Genomic DNA, 16254 nt, shown 5'->3' with positions numbered 1-16254 from the left:
CCACCAAAACAGCAACAAGATACTTACTATATATCTGTTTAGTTTGCAGAAATAACATTGAACGGGACAATGGCTGATGTCCATCCTACTTATTTAAATAGTGACCATGGGATCTTTAACATCCATCTGAGAGGGCAGAGGAAGACTTATTTAATATTTCATATGAAAGTCAGTAACCTAACAGCACAGTACTCCCTCAGTTTTGTATGGGAAGTAGCTGTATGCTCAAGTTTGGACCTATGACCTTCTACCTCAGAAGCAAAACCATACTGAGGGTGAGATCAGTGAACTAAGTGAAACTGGGATCTCACTCCAGAGCTATCTGACCTGTATGACTGCAATTACATGCTGTCAAGATTAGAGTGCTGCTAGAAAAGCACGGCAGGTCAGGCAGCATCTGAGGAGCAGGACTCGCTGCCTCTCCAAACTGAATCATTGGGGAAGATTGCAATGAAATTTAATTAGGCTGTGGATACATGGGAAGCAAATGGAGATGAATCTAGAACTTCCAGAAAACACAATTTGATCTGCTCTGTTTGAAGCAACTGAGTTAAGTACTGTATTTAAATGTTATATTTTACTGATATTGCTTGGATTCTAATTTAATTTGTGTTTGACATATACAGATTTTTGTAATTAAGTTTAATTTTTTAATTAAGTAAATGTTGAAATAATTAATCTTGTTTTCGTCCTGTTATTTAAGACGACAATAAAAATTTGATTATTTCAATTAATACAGTGAAAGAACTTTCAATTTTATATGTGTAATATCTCAACTGGTTACAGTGATGTGTAAAACTAGTACTAAAGTATAATACTCAAATTAAAATGATTGTGCTCTAATAAATGTTTTTCTCCCCAATCCTTTAGGGAAGGATTTAGATTTTCTTCACAGGAAGCAGCTTCAAGTTTTGGTGATGATCGGCTTTTGATAGAGAAATTCATTGATAATCCTCGTCACATCGAAATTCAAGTTAGTTAATTCAAGATTCTTCAATTGAAGATTCTTGGTCAAACAATGTTGCAGTTTAAACATGATTATGCAAAGAAGTGGATGGACCAATCATTGGCTTTTCACAAATGGAATTTACCTTCAAATGTAGAAATAATAGGTGGGGGTACAGATCTTTGACTGGAATAGTCCTGAGTGAAGTGTTTTGCATGTTCAGTCTTGCTTCTAATGGGTATATTTACTGCAATGGAAAACTGTTCCCTAATTTGCCACCAAATTAACAGTATCATTCAGATGAAGGAATAAAATTGATTAACATGTGAGCAGGCAGTGGGGCATGGTGGAACTTAGAACTGATGCATCTGCTCTTAGCTTGTTTCTCAAATATATTTAGACAAAATATGGAGAGCTCTGCTCTGTGACTAATAAAGCTGGGTTTCTTGCTGGAGGGTATTTGGTATTGAGATTGGGTGTTTGCAAATGAACTTCTTTCATTTCAAGTATTACAGTAGGCTTGAAACCTCCCTCAAAATCATGAAATTGTGACTTTACGGTCACTACCACAGCAATGTACTAAATGTAAAAAATGAGTTCACTACATGATCAGTCATGAATCTCAGCAAGTGTTGTTTTAATATTCAAACTGGTGAAAAAAGGAGAATTTGGACTTTAATTTTTAAATGTGTAAATTTTGTAGACTCCATTGCACTGAAACAGGCCATTTGACACAGCTGGTCTATGCTAGTAATTACGTGGAGCACAAAACTCCTTCTGTCCATCTTCACCATGCTGTGTCAAAGTATCCTACTATTTCTTTCTCCCCTTAATGTACTTACCTCAACCAATCCCTGCAGTTGCAAGTTCCACATTTTCACTACTCTGGATCATGATTATGCTTCTGAATGCCCTATTCTATTAATTAGTGATTATCTTATAATTGATAACCCCTGCTTTTGGTCTTCAAAACAATTGGAAACACTCCAAATGTACCCTGCATAATCTTCAAGACCTTAGTCAGGTTACCTCTCAGCTTTCGCTGAAAAGTGTTTAATTTCCTAATGCTAATAAATCTGTTATGCAGATGAGCATGTAGACCCTAAATTGTGAATTATTTTTAAAAGAGCCACATAGAAGCCTGACATCATCCACGGAAAGCAACCTACTTGATTGACACTCCATCCACCATCTTAAACATTCACTCTCTCACCACTAATGTTTAGTGGCAGTTGTATGGACCACATGTAAACTCCACGGCAGCAACTCACCAAGTTTCCTTTCGACCGCACCTTCCAAACCTGTAACCTCTACCATCTAGAAGTACAAGGGCAACAGGGCACATGGAACACCACCACCTACAGGTTCCCATCCAAACCATTCACCTTCTTGGCTTGGAACAAGATTGTCGTTCATTCACTGTCATTGTGTCAGAATCTTGGGATTCTTTTCCTAATATCTCTGTGGATGTATCTATACCGTATAGACTGTAGAGTTTCAAAAAGCCAACTTGCGACTATCTCTTGAAGGGTAATGATGGATGGAAAGCAAATCTGGACTAGTCAATGACGTCCATTCTGTGAAATTATTTAAAAGAAAATAAATAGGGGAGATCCCCGTTTTGTTCCTGCAGTGGCCTGAATCAACTGATCTTAGCTGAGATACCAACAGGGTACTGCAATTAGCCTCAATACATTTGGGTAGGAATGGGCAACATCAAGGTATGTTGCATTGCTGCTCTTCATCTCATCATCTGTACTGGGGATGTATTGTGATCTGCTGGGGAGACTAAGTCTGTAAGACATGCCCATGAAGTCAATCAATCTGCACCCACTCACTGTCAAGCTCCAACATGATGAAGAGGCACTTCAGGACACCTAAAACGTTTTGTTCTGTTACACATGGTATCTAGTTTTATAAGATTTGAAACTTTGCAGAAAGGAGAAAGTTGGGGCTGCAGATGCTGGAGGTCAGAGTCAAAGTGTGTGGCGTTGGAAAAGCGCAGCTGGTCAGGCAGCATCCGAGGAGCAGGAGAATCGACTGATCAGAGAATACTGATGAAGGGCTTATGCTTGAAACATCAATTCTCCTGCTCCTCGGATGCTGCCTGACCAGCTGTACATTTCCAGTGCCATGCTCTTCAACTTCGAAGACAAATTTGGGGACTTAATGCAAAATAAAGTCTGTTTTCAAATGGTAAATATAATTTTAAATTTGCCTAAAATAATGTGGAACTTGACTACATATTTGATGGATGATATTGTTCTGGGTCCACGTGTTAGTGTGCTTTTTCCTCCATTATTGTATCAAAAATCATTTCATACCCATTAATGCCTTTCAATCCAATATTGTTTGCCTGTAGATTTTAGGAGACAAACACGGTAATGCCCTCTGGCTGAACGAGAGAGAATGCTCCATTCAGAGAAGGAACCAGAAGGTAGTTGAAGAAGCACCAAGGTACGCCATTTAACAAAATGTTTAATTACCTTCTTACTAATTAGTGTCATTAAAGTCATGATTACAAAAAAATAATTTTCAACTTTAAATCCTGGAGGACAAAGAAAGTTATGGATGTTCTAAAGACCAGAATTGGAAGGGAACAGGGTTTGTGGAAGGTTGTGTGTTTGGAGGGTATTGCAGAGATGTGGAGTGGTGAAGCTATGAGGGTTGGGGGCTTTGAAAACCAGATAGAAAATTTTAAACAGGTAATGCCAGATTATAGCCAATGTTGATCTGTAAGCACAGGGCCAATGGGTGGTTGCAACATTTGTGACAGTTAAGGAAAGGGCAACATGACCAACCAGGAAAACATTGGAATAGGCAAGGCCGCAGGTAATAATGTTGTGGTTGAGTAGTAGATGCGCTGAAGCAGTTCCAGACATGGTGAGTGTTGCGGAGATTTCAGCCTATGATGCACATGATATATGCTCAGTGTTAAATAGGTTTAAATGGTATGTCCAGTGTTGGACAGTAACCAGGAGGGGGATGGAGACTGTGGCTAGGGAACAAAATCTTTACTGAGGACCAAAATCAATAGCTTCGTTCACAGCAAATTTTAGTTGGAAGATATTTCTGTTCATCCAATACAGGCTGTCAGGCAAGTAGTCTTCCTTTAAAACTTTAAAACAGAATTTGTCTTCCTTTAAAAGATTTTTCATAATCTTTTTGAAAATACATCTATGATTCATTTCTGCCGTGAAATGTCATGGACTTTTACATTAAGGAAAATCTACAAATTTCTTCTGTTTATTGTTAGTGGTTGATGTTGTAAAGTAGAAACAACTTGCATTTCTATAGAGCCTTTCACAACCTCAGAATAATCCCAAAACCAATGGAGTTTTTTTTCAACTGTTAAATGCAGGGGACACAAGAGTTATTGTGAACTCCCACAAACAGCAAAGTGACAAATATGGCTAATCCATTTTACTAATGTGGGTGGAGGAATAAATACTGGCCAGAACTCTCTTGTTGTTTGAGGCAGTGCTCTACAGTCTTTTATGTCCATCTGAGAGGGCTGAAAGGGCCTTAGTTTATTGTTTCATCTGAAATGCAGCACTGGAAGTGGGAGTGTCATCCTCGATTATGCCCCTTATACATTCATGACTGTGTGGCCAAATTTCACCCCAACTCCATTTATAACACCATTGTTGGTCAGATTTCAAACAATGATGAGATAGAATAAAGGAAAGAGATTGTGCTGCTAAGCACTCAATGTAAAGACAGCAATCTCAGCATCAATGTCAGCAAATTGAAGGTATTGGTCATTGACTTCAGGAAGTGGAGTGGAGGGCACTCCCCTGTCTGCATCAATGGTACTGAGCTGGAGATGGTTGAGAACGTCAAGTTCCTGGGAGTGAAGATCACCAAAATTCTGTCCTGACCCATCCACATTGATGTGATAGCCTAGAAAGGAATCAGTGTCTCTATTTCCTCAGGAGGCTAAGGAAATTCGGCATGTCCACAAAGACTCTTAACAATTTTTAGAGATGTACCATTGATACATCCAGATAGGGTGTTTTCTATGCACGATATGGAAACTGCTGATCCCAAGACTGCAAGAAACTACAAAGAGTAATGAACACCGTCCAGTCCATCACTCAAACCAGACTTCCATCCATTGACTCCATCTACACTTCCAGCTGCCTTTGGAAAGCAACAATCATAACCAAAGGTCTCTCCCATCCTAGTTATACTCTCTTCCACCCTCTTCCGTTAGGCAGAAGATATAAAAAATTGAAAACCTATACGAACAGATTCAAGATCAGCTTATTCCCTGCTGTTATCAGACTTTTGAACAGAGTTTGCAAATTCTGATCTCACTGTCTGCACCTTCTCTGCAGCTGTAACGCCATATTCCTCACTCTGTTCTGCTACCCTGATGCACTTTGTATGGTACAATCTGCCTGTACAGCACACAAAACAACACTTCTCACTGTATCTTGGTACATGTTTCAAAGTAGGAAATTATAAAATATCACATGGATTGACTGCCTACAGATTATGTACTTTTTGAGCAAAATAAAATTTATCTGGAAATACAATATTGCAAATGCACATTCACCCCATTGACTTATATGTGTGTGTGCATGTGAGGGAGAGAGAGAGAGAGTGTGTGAGAGAATGAGTATGTGCCTGTTAGTGTTTGTGCATGCTTGATAGAGTGTGTGTGTGAATGTGACGGAGTGTGTGTGTGTGTATATGTGTATGTGTATGTATGAGCGCGTGCATAGTGTAGTGGAGTCACCTGTGCATGTGACAGCAATAAATCTAACTTAAACTCAAACTCAGTCTCTTGAACAGAACTTGAATCCACACCTTTCAGAGGTGAATTTACATGGTTGATGGCTTAGTTGGCACTGCTAATTTTTTTTTGGCTTTCTTTTAATACAGCACTTTTCTGGACCCAGAAACTCGAAGGGCTATGGGAGAACAAGCAGTGGCATTAGCCAAAGCTGTCAATTATTCCTCCGCTGGTACAGTGGAATTCCTTGTGGATTCTAAGAAGAACTTCTATTTCTTAGAAATGAATACTCGCCTTCAGGTACAGAAAGGCCTTGTCTTATTTCCTTTTTAAACTGATCGGGAAAATGAGACCTAGATAGAGTTTGTGGCAAGGTTATGCTACATTTGAGCAAGGTAGAAAAGGAAAAAACCTTTTCCAATTAAATAATTTTACAAGGTCTAAGAGAATACAAATTTAAGGTTTTGGCTGAGAGGTGCTGGGAGGGTGGCAGCGGGGATATGAGGCAGTCTTTTTGTGTAGTGAGTAGTGATGCCTTAGGCCTTGCAGCTTATGAGAATGGTGGAATCAGAGTCAATCAATGATATCAAAAAGAAATTTGATAGGCACTTGAAGGTATTAAACTTGCAGGGTCTTTGAGGAGAAATGGGATGTCTGGATTATCACAAAGACAACTGGCATGGATCCAGATATGGCATAGAGGACTCTGCAAGTATTTTGAACTCAGTGGGGAATTTAAGTGTATGTTCTTTGCCCAGAGAATGTGGAACTCATTGCTGTGGGGAACATTTGAGATGAACAGCCTACATTTATACAAGGAGGAGATAGATGAGCACAGTAGAGAAAAACATGAGTGATGAAGGAGGTTGATAGCAGGCTAATGTCCAACATAAACGCTAGCAAAGATCTGTTAGCCTGAGTGGCCTGTTTCTCCACTGTAATGTCTATGTAATTGCTGCTGTAGTTGCTGTGTACACATTGCCCCTTGCTTCAAAGTGACCTTGAGGAGGGGGCAATTAAGTACCACAGAGGGTTCCAGTACGTAGCTAGCCGCAGTGCTTTGATATTTTTCCCACATGGCAGCCAAAATTTCCTTTCAGATTTTTTGTAACTGGATGCATGCTGTGTTACACTAAAAATTTATGTTAATGTCAGCAATAAAAAGAAAGCCTTTTGAAAATAATTTTCAAAGCAACAGTCTTTTTACCTCAACTAATGACGCGATTTATTGAAATAACAAAAATGTGGGTTATGCTTTTAAAATAAAAGAACAATATTTATATAGAAACATGCATTTTGACAATCGTTAGTCTTTACTCTTTTGTGATCTTTTAGTTACAAGAAAAGGCATTTGTCAGGTTAGCCTTTTGCAGTTTGAAATTAAAATGTCTTTCTCAGTATTTTGTTTATCTCTATTTAAGATTCTCTGCATTGTTTCACAGGAAAGAAAATACTGCATAGAGAGCAAATTTACCAGAATGTTATGAAGGGTAAAATACTTCAGTCATGTGGTGAGACTGGACAAGCTGGCTTTGTTTTTCTTAGAGCTGTGCTGCATATGGGAGGTTTAATGGAAGTGTTCAAAATTCTGAAGGGTACTGATAATTAAATAAGAAGAAACTGTTTCCACTGCCAACAGGGTCATTAAGCAGAGGTTACAGATTTAAGATGATTGACAAGATAACCAGATGAGAATATCTTTTGCGTTGCAATTTGTTATATTCTGGAATGCACTGCCTGAAAGGTCAATAGGAGCAGATTCAAAAACTTTCAAGAGAGATCTGCAAATACATATTTCTAATTAACCTGTTCAAATGTGTTATGGCATACCTCTGGAACAGGTGGTACTTGACCGCAGAGGTAGGGATACTACAAGTATACCACAAGAGAACTTGAATATATGCTGAGAAAAGGAGAATCTTTGTGTTCAGAAACAATTGGACAGTTGTTTTCTTTCTTTCTAGCTGAGATGCATTTAATAGTAATGTGTGCTTGTCATCTTGAAGAGAGTACTTGATTCCGATGTTTCCAGTAATCTCTCTCCCTTTTTATCTACTTTAAATATTTCTGTTGAGCTTGAATATTAAATGTGAGAAGTTGTTGCTTTGTGTGTATGTGATGTGGAGAATCTTTGTCAACCACCCAGATTAGATATTTATTGGTGACCCTAAAGAGAGTTGCCCACACACTTCTATGGACTGCACTTATTACAATTTTAACTTTGGAATGCTGATTGAATCAGGATGTTTTTTAATTTTTATCTTAACCTTGCCACTCCTTTGGCAGCAGAATAGGAGGAAATGACTCAATTTATTTTTTTTCCATAACATTCTTTAATATTATTCCCAATTCACTAAACCAACTAGTAAAGTTGAGACATGGTACTGTGCCAGACTGCAAACCTCACTTGAATTGATATTTAGAAATATTTTTTCACACTGTGCAGACTAGGGTCGTATTCTCTGGAAGGTAGAAGATTAAAGGATGATGTAAATGATGTGCTTAAAATGACTCAAGAATTTCATAGAGCGAAATTATTTCCTACGATGTGTGAGTCCAGAATAAGGGAATAAAATCTGAAAATTCAGGCCACGTTTTCTGTGGTGTTGTCAGGAAGCACTTCTTCACACAAATATTAGTGGAAATCCAGAATTCTGAACTTCACCAGTACTCTCCCAAAATATCTTTGAACGCTAAGTCAATGAATAGATAGGGACAGGAAAGGATTATGAAATCCAGGTGGACAAATGGAGCTGAGATACACATCAATCACAATCTAATTGATTAGCCAAACATGGTTGACTGCTCACTTATGTTCTAATGCTATGACTTCACTTTGTTCCTATCTATCTCATTGTGGGAGCTACATTATCTCCTTTCATGGATGTTGGTATGGTCCCCTAGGTGATCAATCATATGCTCCCATTCAGAGCCAGCTCACTTAACCATTTTCATGTTTCCCATTAGAAACTTGGTCCAGAAATATGGAGTCAATGCTTGGACGTATTCTCCGCTCTTCCACCGTCAGTACTGGATCTATTAGAAAAGCAGATTAATTGTGAGCTGCATACTCATGTCTGTGTGTACTGATCTTTTTGTGTTCCCATACAAAAACATTGGTCCCTTTAATCACTTTTTTTCCAAGGATTGAGTTAAAAATTGGTGTGATAGCATCCCAGTAAAAAGTGATTGGCAAAAGAACTGAAGGTAATATGAGGAAAATCATGTTTACACAGTGAGTGGTCAAGATCTGGAATTCATTAATGTGATGGAGGCAGATTCAATTATGCCTTTTAAAAGAGGACTGAGTACGCATCAGAAGAGAAAGGAATTACTGGCCTAAGGCAAATGTGAGTAACTGGCTTGGTCTTGCAAAAAGCCAGCCACAGACATGATAAGTTGAAAAGTCTCCTGTGCTGGAACCATTTTATGAATTCCACGGCTCTATGAGTTTATGTGGTGGCTGCTATCATTACCATAGCAGATAAATTAGCCTTTTTGCTACCAATTACATTGACAAATCCTCCTTTATATTCACTATGAAATTTTAATATCTGGGTGTAATTGAATCAAATCAATTTAAGATCAATTGGTACTCCAATTTTCTTTTGTTACTGCGTTCATTCATGGCTTTCATGAAAGGGAAGATATTAGGACACATTGTAGTATACTAAAAAAATGACTTAGTTCAGAGCTAACATCCGTTCTTTGGTAGCTAGTCTGATCCAACCATTCTGTGTGGAAAGTTAAAAATCACACAACACCAGGTTATAGTCCAATAGGTTCATTTGGAAGCACTAGCTTTCGGAGCACTACTCTTTAGTCAGATGTTTGAAGGATGAAGGAGCAGCACTCCGAAAGCTAGTGCTTCCAATTGAACCTGTTGGACTACAACCTGGTCATAGATATGTACAGGATGGAAACAGATCCTTCGGTCCAACCCGTCCATGCTGACCAGATATCCCAACCTAATCTAGTCCCACCTACCAGCACCCGGCCCATATCCCTCCAAACCCTTCCTATTCATATACCCATCCAAATGCCTTTTAAATGTTGCAATTGTACCAGCCTCCACCACTTCCCCTGACAGCTCATTCCATACACGTACCACCCTCTGTGCGAAAAAGTTGCCCCTTAGGTCTCTTTTATATCTTTCCCCTCTCATCCTAAACCTATGCCTCTAGTTCTGGGCTCCCCCACCACAGGGAAAAGACTTTGACCATTTATGCTATCAATGCCCCTCATAAATTTGTAAATCTCTGTAAGGTCACCCCTCAGCCTCTGACTCTCCAGGGAAAACAGCCCCAACCTGTTCAGCCTCTCCCTATAGCTCAAATCCTCCAACCCTGCAACATCCTTGTAAATGGCCCACTCATGGTAATTAGGGATGAGCAGCATATCTTGCCAGCGATGCCAGGCTCCCATAAAGTTGTAGATATCATCAAAATGATTAAATGGCGGAGTGGACTCGATGGGCCAAATGGCATTACTTCCACTCCTATGTCTTACGGTGCTCCCCCTTCTCTGGCACCCATTCCCATCTCCCAGGCCCCAAAAACCGGTGTTGTGAGATTTTTAACTTTATACACCCCAATCCAACACTGGCATCTCCAAATCATTCCGTATGCAGTGGGAGATCAACCATGGAGAGTCTTGGCTTTGTACACTGCTAGGTATTAATTATCCATGAAAAGTATTGAACCCAACTTCTAGGCTGGCACTCCACTGCAATATTGTGGGAGTGCAGCACTGCTGGAGGAGTCTTTCTATTGAGATGTTAAAGCAAGGCCCCATCTGCCCTCTCAAGAGGAATAAGAGCCCACTATATTATTCGAATGAGCGAGTGAGTTCTGTCTGATGTCTTGACAGCTATTGACCCCTCCAACAAAATAGATAAACTGATCATTCTCTTACTGCTAGTTGTGGGGCTTGCTATGTGCACATTGGCTGTTGTGATTCCTTCATTAAACAGTGGCTGAACTTCAAATATTTGTAAAGCAATTCAGAAAATATTGATGTTGATGAAGGTGTTATGGAATTGCAAGCCTTTCAATTCCTTTAATGCATTTAACTAAATTATTGACTGGTTGAAAGTGAGAGCCTGTGTCCCAGTAATCACCTTGTCAAACATGTTGTGAATTGTTTCACCATCTCTCACCTTGTCAAGTATCTGGAAAGCTTGAGTTGCAAAACATCATTCTGTAAATGTCTTGCTTAAAGATTTATAAAAGACATCTGGGTGGGTATATGGATAAGAACACTTTAGAGGAATATGGACCATAGGCTGGCAAATGGGACTACATTAGTTTAGGATATCTGGTCAGCATGGAGGGGTAGACTGAAGGGCCTGTTTCTGTGCTGTACATCTCTGTGACTCTGTTTTAAAGCTGTAGGAGATCCAAAGCCAACCAATGACAGAGGAGGTGGTTCTTTACTGAACCACTCCTCCACCCCATGAATTTCAAGAAGCTACATTTATGGGGAAATACGAACTGCTAATTTTCTGAATTACTTGGAGAATCCCTTTGTGAACATCTCAGGTGACCTTTCCTCTTTTTTTAGTTACCTTCTGGTCAGTGAGCTACTGCGGGTAAACCTACCATGCTGGGCACTGCAGATGAGCTTGATATTCTTCTCCTTCAAATGTTAAATACACACACTTTCAGCAGGGGCACTCGATCACGATCAAGAGCTGAAACCTGGGCCAGTTTCTGTCCTTTGATATGCATGGCTCCATAATCACAGCAGGCAACTGTACCAGTGAGCTGAGTCACTGTGAATTATTCTGAAGGCTTTGTGCAGCAATCTCATAACCAGTGAGTTTTTTTTTGGAAAGATTCCTCTTATAGTCCCATTCTTGGTCCTGATTGCTTTTTCTTCGAAAACATTCTTTATTTGACCAGTTCAGACCAACTGGGGAAAGGTGGTCAGTTCAACTTGTCATCACCTACAGTAAATAGAGAGACTAGTGAGAGTGCTGTGCAGTGTTTTTGCAACAGAGTGAAAATATACATTGGGACAGTTCAGCTGCTCATTGCTAAAGGATAGAAAAATGGTTTTCTGCAATTAATGTATACAAAATTCAGAAGACAGTTTTATCATAGTTCAAGTTTGGGCTAAAGTGAGTACCATTGACTAATAACTAAACTCCAGTTTAAAGAATAACATCCTTCTTCTGCAGTCCCATTGGCCAGATTTGCACTATATAAACTGTTTGCTCTTTTAAGTAATGACTTTTATTAGAAAAATGTCAAAGTGTCAGTTAATTATGAAGAAAATTTCCTTGGATTAGAAGCTTCACTGAGTTAATTGCACCATCTGCTCTGTAGATAGTGAACTGGTCTCTGCTGAAATTACCCAGTAAACAAGTGTCTGGTAATATTTTGCAAGACATTGGGGTTTAATCTGGATGTCAACACATTTATTTATATCCAGAAAACCTTCAACTAATTTTATTTGTAAAGTGTTTTTGAAATGCAGCCATCCAACGTACATAATTTCAAATGATAAGACAAAATATTTGTTGTCCTCCCTTCTCACCTATCCTCATCTTCCAATCCTGACTGAGGTCAGAAACTTAGACTAGCCAGTGGATGCATTCAGACTGGGTATTCCCTTAACAGCATCATGCAAAGCTGTTAGCAGCAATTTGCTGATAACACAGTGACTCCATTTGTTGAGCCCAGCTATTGTGCATGCTAAGCACTACACCGCATCATCTGGAGGGAGAAAGCCTGAAGGATCCATCTGCTCATTTCTATTGCACAGGGTTGATGTAAGATTATATTAATCTGGTTGCTGTTTGGAACAGGTTAGGGAAAGTAGGCAAAGGGATGATACTTGGTATAAACTGTTAGGAAACCACAAATCACTTCAGAAAATATGGTGTTAAAGATCAGACTTCTAATTAGATGAGAACAGCTTCTTGATGCTAGTTGTGATAACATACTATGCTTTTGTATGTGTGTGTCTAAATTTTAGGATTTTTGTGGAGTGACAACGTTTGTCTCTTGGTAATGTGTATGTTTCTGTATGTCTGTATAACTGTGTGTGTATATCTGTCAGAATGTGACTGTGAAAATGCCTATCTGTGTTGGGGTGTTCATGGCAGGTTCTGTATGGGCATATATCTGTGCATATTGTCCATGTTTGATACATATGTTTGACAGCATGTGTCTGGTCATGAAGATGTGTGAAGATGTGTACGTCTATGTGCTGTATGTTGGTGTGGGATCTGTGTGTGGGTACGGTGTATGTCTGTATGTATTTGTGTTAGCTTCTGTGTCTGCATTGCATGTGTGTGATTCTGTGTGTGCATTTGTTTGTGTGTCTGGATTGCATGTTTGTGTGCTTATATGTCTGGATTGTGTTTGTATGTCTAGATCATTCATATACCTGGATTGCTTGTGTGTTTGATTATCTAAATCATGCTTGTGTGGTTTTTGTGTCTGGGTTGTATGTGTATCTGTGCTTGTGTGTCTGGGATTCAGCATGTGGGTATTTATGGGACTATAGCTGCATATTACAGTAACTGCTAAGGAATAATGAACTGACTTTCTACAGACTTTGTGTTTTTTACTTTAGAGAAAAGGATAATTCCTTCCTTTGCAGAGGAGCAATGGCTGTTTGCTATCTCTTCCACACCCACAAGATGTTCAGTGACCTCGGAGCCAATGTTATGACTCACTGGGATAATGCATTAGAAATTGACCCTCACTATTCCTGGCGTCATCACAAAAGCTAAAGAATTTATAAAGCATGCAAAGTTCCTCAATTTACCTGGCTTTTAGATACAGGTTGTTAGAAAACATGGACTACTTTTTTTGTACTGAACAATCTCTGCTATTTATTATAAATAATGAGACTCTAGCCACAGGTAATCAATTATAAACCATCAACATATAATATTACTAATTCAAACTCTAATCCCCTTATAAATTCTCCCTTACACTCATATTGGCAGACAGAATAGGCTATGGACAAAGGGAAAAGATTGGAAGACAGTTCAGTAGTCTTTGCTGCCAGGTTCTGTTGTTGTTGTTGTCATTGACGTGGCCTTTATGACTCTTCTGCAGTACTTTGCTTCATCCAGTTCCAAGATGATTAAAACAAGTGTCTGACTTTCAGCTAAAAGTCACAGGTTACGACAACTATTACAACAACAAGGAAAACAAATGATTTTATTCATACTAACAATAAGATTTGACTGAAAAGAACAGAGAAACCATTCATCAGCTGGGGAAACAGAGGAGGTGGTTCTGGATGTCTTGAAATGCATAAAAGTGTTTAAAACCCCAGGACCTGATCAGGTGTACCCTAGAACTCTGTAGGAAGCTAGGGAAGTGATAGCTGGCCCCCTTGCTGAGATATTTGTATCACTGATGGTCACAGGAGAGGTGACTGGAGGTTGGCTAACGTGGTGCCACTATTTAGGAAAGGTGGTAAGGACAAGCCAGGGAACTATAGACCAGTGAGCCTGATGTTGGTGGTGGAGGGAATCCTGAGAGATAGGATTTACATGTATTTGGAAAGGCAAGGGCTAATTAGGGATAGTCAACATGGCTTTGTGTGAGGGAAATCATGTCTCTCAAACTTGATTGAATTTTTTAAAGAAGTAACAAAGAGGATTGATGAGGGCAGAGTGGTGGACGTGATCTATATGGACTTCAGTAAGGCGTTCGACACGGTTCCCCATGGGAGACTGATTAGCAAGGTTAGATCTCATGGAATACAGGGAGAACTAGCCATTTGGATGCAGAACTAGCAAAAAGGTAGAAGACAGAGGGTGGTGGTGGAGGGTTGATTTTCAGACTGGAGGCCTGTGACCAGTGGAGTGCCACAAGGATCAGTGCTGAGTCCACTACTTTTTGTCATTTATATAAATGATTTGGATGGGAACATAGGAGGTATATTTAATAAGTTTGCAGATGACACCAAAATTGGTGGTGTAGTGGACAGTGAAGAAGGTTATCTTTCATTACAACAGGATCTTGATCAGAATGGCCAATGGGCTGACGAGTGGCAGATGGAGTTTAATTTAGATAAATGCGAGGTCTGCATTTTGGGAAAGCAAATCTTAGCAGGATTTATACACTTAATGGTAATTTCCTAGGGAGTGTTGCTGAACAAAGATACCTTGGAGTGAAGGTTCATAGTTCCTTGAAAGTAGAATTGCAGGTAGATAGGATAGTGAAGAAGATGTTTGGTATGCTTTCTTTTATTGGTCAGAGCATTGAGTAGAGGAGTTGGGAGGTCATGTTGCGGCTGTACAGGACATTGGTTAGGCCACTTTTGGAATATTGCGAGCAATTCTGGTCTCCTTCCTATTGGGAGGATGTTGTGAAACTTGATGGTTAAAAGATTTACAAGGATGTTGCCAGGGATGAAGGATTTGAGCCAAAGGGAGAGGCTGAATAGACTGGGGCTGTTTTCCCTGGAGCGCAGAGGCTGAGGGGTGACTTTATAGAGGTTTATAAAATTACAAGGGGCATGGATACGATAAATATGCGGGGGAGTCCAGAACTAGAGGGCGTAGGTTGAGGGTGAGAGGAGAAAGATATAAAAGAGACCTAAGGGGCAACTTTTTCGCACAGAGGGTGGTACGTGTATGGAATGAGTTGCCAGAGGAAGTGGTGGAGGCTGGTACAATTGCAACATTTAAAAGGTATCTGGATAGGTATATAAATAGGAAGGTTGAGAGGGATATGGGCTCAGTGCTGGCAGGTGGGACTAGATTAGGTTGGGATATCTGGTCAGCATGGACAAGTTGGATCGAAGGGTCTGTTTCCGTGTTGTACATCTCTGTGACTCTAGGTGCAAACCTGTGTGTTTGGATACCATCTCTGTGAGTTTGTGTGTTTGGACTTTGTGTGTACCTGACGCATGTGCTTGTGTGTCTGGATTGTCTGTGCACGTGCCTGGATTGTGTGTGTGTGTGATTGTGTGCCTGGGATTATCTGTGTTCTTATGTGTGTTGAGATTTTGCGTGTACTTGTGTGTCTGGAGTGCCTCTCTATGGATGGATGATGTGTGCACGCACATGTTTGGCTTGTCATGCTGCACTGTGATAGAGCATTAAAAATTGAACCCTGCTAATCCTGGAGTCATTTTAACAAGATCCTAGACTTGCACAATTTGCCTCATTTTCAGACCCAGGTTGATAGAAAGAATGGACCAGGTTTCTGTAGTTGACAAGAATTATTATTTATTACAAGTAATTAGACTTCAGTTACAAGTAATTAGACTTCAGCTACAAGTAAATACGTATGAATTGTTGGCATATAACTCTACTAGTTAAAATTTTAAGCCCGTTATAAACTTGTCATCTGCACATACAGACAGGAAACAAATTGTTGGCATTAGAGGCAGTGGGATTTGCTGAGATAATTCTTCCACTGATCAGAATGCTGCTTCTTTGATCTTCCTTCTCAGGATTCTTTCACATGTTTGCAGAAGGCACAAGGTGACTGGTTCACCCTAACTAAAAGTCTCTGATTTATTAATTAAAAGTCACAGCTTGCAACAACTGCTGAAGGAAAAATAAACTATTAGTTTCTTTAGACTTATA

The 16254-nt window shown here is 39.6% G+C and overlaps 1 protein-coding gene across 2 annotated transcripts in view; it reads left to right on the top strand.

Annotated features, from left to right (window-relative positions):
• Nucleotides 1-16254, top strand: part of pcca (propionyl-CoA carboxylase subunit alpha) — a 386004-nt gene that overhangs the window by 165779 nt on the left and 203971 nt on the right. For both annotated transcript variants that reach the window (XM_060825847.1, XM_060825848.1), the window contains exons 10-12: nucleotides 871-973; nucleotides 3309-3403; nucleotides 5837-5987. In XM_060825847.1, the coding sequence (XP_060681830.1) occupies nucleotides 871-973; nucleotides 3309-3403; nucleotides 5837-5987 (349 nt within the window). The remainder of the gene's footprint in view (nucleotides 1-870; nucleotides 974-3308; nucleotides 3404-5836; nucleotides 5988-16254) is intronic.

Source organism: Hemiscyllium ocellatum, chromosome 6, assembly GCF_020745735.1.
Source record: "Hemiscyllium ocellatum isolate sHemOce1 chromosome 6, sHemOce1.pat.X.cur, whole genome shotgun sequence".
Taxonomy (NCBI): Eukaryota; Metazoa; Chordata; class Chondrichthyes; order Orectolobiformes; family Hemiscylliidae; genus Hemiscyllium; species Hemiscyllium ocellatum.
The sequence above is the reverse complement of the archived record's forward strand: the minus strand, read 5'-3'. Positions and strand labels throughout refer to the sequence as shown.